General features: G+C 41.0%; 1 protein-coding gene across 1 annotated transcript in view; it reads left to right on the forward strand.

Moving 5' to 3' along the window:
- The first annotated feature begins 430 nt into the window (after positions 1 to 430).
- LOC107758818 (taste receptor type 1 member 1-like) overlaps positions 431 to 3,854 on the forward strand; it is a 20,138-nt gene continuing 16,714 nt past the window's right edge. Inside the window, exon 1 of the mRNA XM_016576647.1 lies at positions 431 to 566. Within this exon, the coding sequence (XP_016432133.1) occupies positions 431 to 566 (136 nt within the window). The remainder of the gene's footprint in view (positions 567 to 3,854) is intronic.

Raw genomic sequence — 3,854 nt, forward strand, 5'->3', positions numbered from 1 at the left:
GGGCAGAGATGCGCGGCCACTGACTCATCTAGGGGAGGTGGCTTATCGTACCCATTTTCTTCAGTGCCGTCGATGGAAGTGAGGGCGGATAAAGAGGCAGTACGGAGGCGGGCGGAGTAGGGAGTGCGCCACGATCTGGTGAGCTCGTCATGAACCTCTGGGAAAAACGGAGAAGTACGCTGACGAGGGGCCTGGCGGCGCCCCGGCAGGAACCATTCATCCAGACGGCTGCGAGAGGGCTCCTCTGGCGGGGACCACTCTAAACCCAGCTCTTCAACCGCTTTGGAAAGGATACGGAGAACATGCTGTCAACGAGCAGCTCGTCCCCACTTCCCCCGAATGAGATCAGGTCGCTCGCACCAGCAGAGGGACGCTGATCAGACCGGGAGAAAAGGACTGGGGAATACTCTCTCTGCGGCGAGAGCGAGGCATGCGGGATCTGGGCCGGCGTGAGCTTGCTCGTAGCCGATTGCTCGACCCCTTTGCCCCGCTGTTTCCAGGGACCTGTGAGGAAAAAATCGGGAGTGCGCGGGGGGCGGAGTCGCTCTCTGAAAAGAAAGTGATCCGTGAGCGGAGAGAGGCGAGACTAAAACTCTCGCAATGAGAGCAATTAGCTCCCGTGAGCGCAGCTTCCGCATGGGATTTCCCCAAGCAGGAAACACACTCCGTGTGGCCGTCATCGGCGTGCAGGGGGGACCCGCACGAACCGCAATAACGGCACGGCATTTGCAACAACGCTGATGCTCTTTTACAAGCTCTTTTTAGAAGTCGCCGGATGGCGGCAGGGGAACCGGACCGGAACTGCTGCGTCGCTGGAGCGGCGGAGAAGCAGGTCAGCCGAGCTGAGAGGTCCCGATTCCAGCTGCGAAGGCGTGTCAAACGACGAGCGGCTTCGGATCAGCTTGACACGTAGAGTCGTCACTGAAGGAGAAAAATCTGAGAATCCTGTGACGAGCGCCTGCTTATATAGCCAGATGCCCCGCCCATTCTGGCGGGCTTTGGCGGGCTTCGTCGCCATAGGCTCGTGCAGCTCCGCTGCCGCGCCATTGGTTCGTTTTTAAAGCCCTGCACGAACCAATAGCTCCGCTGCCGAGCCATTGGTTCGTTTTTTAAGCCCTGCACGAACCAATGGCCGTGCAGTTTCACTGCGTGAATGAAATAGGCTTCAGTTCAGGAGAAAAAAGGCTTTTTTCCCCATATGAGTCTAGCAAGACGCAGTACGAGAGAAGTATCGAAAGGGAACTGTAATTTCATTTCTTAATTTTCATTTATTCCTATTATGATGACAGCTCACAAAGAGATGTCTTCACTTAAAAACATATACAGTCCAACAAACAAATTGTGAACGGCTATCCGAAATCTTGATAATATGACTAAAGTTAACAAACATATTAAAACATTATATTGGACACCGACTACATCACGGTAGGAAACAGGGGAGAAGCTTTGGGCTCTGGTGTCTAGACACCAATCCACCAAAGGTGTTGACCTAAAACACAAACACGGAAGCCAGACGCCCCAGACAACCTCCTTGCTTAGGGGTGGATGTAGACGGGTCGGTAGACACACTGTTGGTGACTATGCATTAATAGCCATAAATCAGGTCATAAATCTGACCATGTACACATTTGACAACCTGTCAATCAACGCTGACAGGGATCATAAATCTGACACAAAGTGTATGATACAACTACTGACCTCACATTGTGACCTCATCACGAGTATCCTGGGAGCTCATGGTGAGATCACTGTGAGACCAAATTGTTGACTGGGCAAGCCAGAGGCGACAGCGACAAGGAACTAAAACTCCATCAGTGACAGAATTGGAGAAAAAAAAAGCCTGGGAAAAACCATGCTCAGTCGGGGGGCCAGTTCTCCTCTGGCCAGACGAACCAGCAGTTTAATTCCAGGCTGCAGCAAAGTCAGATTGTGCAGAGGGCTCATCTTCAGGCCGATGGGTGATATTGGTAATAGAAAAGAATCCTAAAATTTTTGTTTTAGGGTACGTCTATGCAAGTAACTTTAGCACACAAAACAAATCTTTATTTTTTAACTTTGAAGACCAAATTGAAAAAACTGTGGAACAGTTAGTTGTATTACAATTAGTAGTTGGAGGGGACTTCAATACAATATGGGATTCTGAAAAGGATTGTTTGCCACCTCATCCAAACAACAGGTCTGATCTTCCAGAATTTAATAATTTATTTTCTACCTTTGACTTGATTGATATATGGAGACATAATATCCAGAAAAAATTCAGTTAACATGGTGTAAAAAAATCTTTCTCCACAGTCACGTATAGACGATTGGTTAATTTCAAGGAATTTATTGGACTATGTTAACAAGGTCTCCATAGAGCCTTCTGTTCTTAAAGACCACAAAGCTATTTTTCTATCATTAAATACAACTATATCCAAATAAGAAAGGAAATTTACATATTGGGAAATGAACCAGAATATATTGACAGATGTGCAGTTTAGAGATGAAGCAAAAAATATTATCATAGATTGCTGGAATGAGGCAAATTTCTATAATGTTTTTGGTGTTAATTGGGAAATCATGAAGTATAAAATGAGAACTTTGGCCATAAGGAGAGGAAAAGCAACAGCAAAATATAGAAAAGAAAAAGAAGAAAAAATCACACATGAAATGATAAGTCTTTCTGGAAATTGTAATATAAATCAAGAAAATAAAAATAAATTACTACAACTACAATTAGAATTAGATAGAATATATGAATATTAAGCAAAGGGTGCCTTCATAAGATCAAGAAAAAATGTTTAGAGGAAGGAGAAAAAAATATTATTTTTTAATATGAAAAAAAAAAGAAATGTAGAACTTACATCTATGGTCAAATTTAATATTAATGGAAGGTTAACAGAAAACGTTAAATAAATATGAAGATATGTGGCAGAATTTGATGAGAAATTATATTCCGATGACAACAAGTAATGCACAGTCATTCTTAGTCTCTATTAAAGAAGATAGTCAAAAGAAAGATGTATCCTCTATTAAAATGTGTGACCAAGAGATTCCTTTAGATGAAGTACTTTACTGTAGGCTATTAACAAACTCAAAGGCAATAAGTCACCCGGGAATGATGGTTTAATTAGTCAATTTTATAAATATTTTCAAAAGGAATTATCATATTTTTTGTTAGCTGTATTTAGAGAATCTATACAAAAAGGTTAACCAATTCACTGAGACAAGGTTTGATAACTGTATTACCCAAGCCCAATAAGGATACATATTTTTTAGAAAATTTTGAAAACTGATTAATAATGATGCAACATTTTTTGCATGCATATTCGCAGAAAGATTGAAGAAGTGTGATGAATGTCAATCAGAATTTTTGAAAGGGCAACACATTTATAATAATATTAGGCTTATTTTAGATTTAATTGACTACAACAAATTTATTGCAGATAATAGTTTTATTTTATTTGTTGATTTTTTTAAAAGCATTTTTTACTATCTATCATAACTTTATATTTACCTTTATTTAACCAGGAAATTAAAAACTCTTGAGATTTAAAATCTCATTTACAAGAGGGTCCTGGCCAAGATAGGCAGCACATTTAGTTACACATAAAACAAAATACATTCGTTTACATACACAGAAACATACACAAATCACTCAAAACATTTACAATCAGGTGACTCTACAATTAGATCCTTTAAAATACATTTAAAATCATTTAGTGATACCAACTCTTTTAAGCATAACTTATCTTTTAGTCGATTCCAATCAAATGGAGCAGCATAACTAAATGCCCATTTGCCCATGTTAGTACGAACTTTAGGGATGCTTAAAAGATAATAGTCTTGTGAGCGAAGACCATAATTCTTTACAC

Source organism: Sinocyclocheilus rhinocerous, unplaced genomic scaffold, assembly GCF_001515625.1.
Source record: "Sinocyclocheilus rhinocerous isolate Xijiao unplaced genomic scaffold, SAMN03320098_v1.1 scaffold5768, whole genome shotgun sequence".
Taxonomy (NCBI): Eukaryota; Metazoa; Chordata; class Actinopteri; order Cypriniformes; family Cyprinidae; genus Sinocyclocheilus; species Sinocyclocheilus rhinocerous.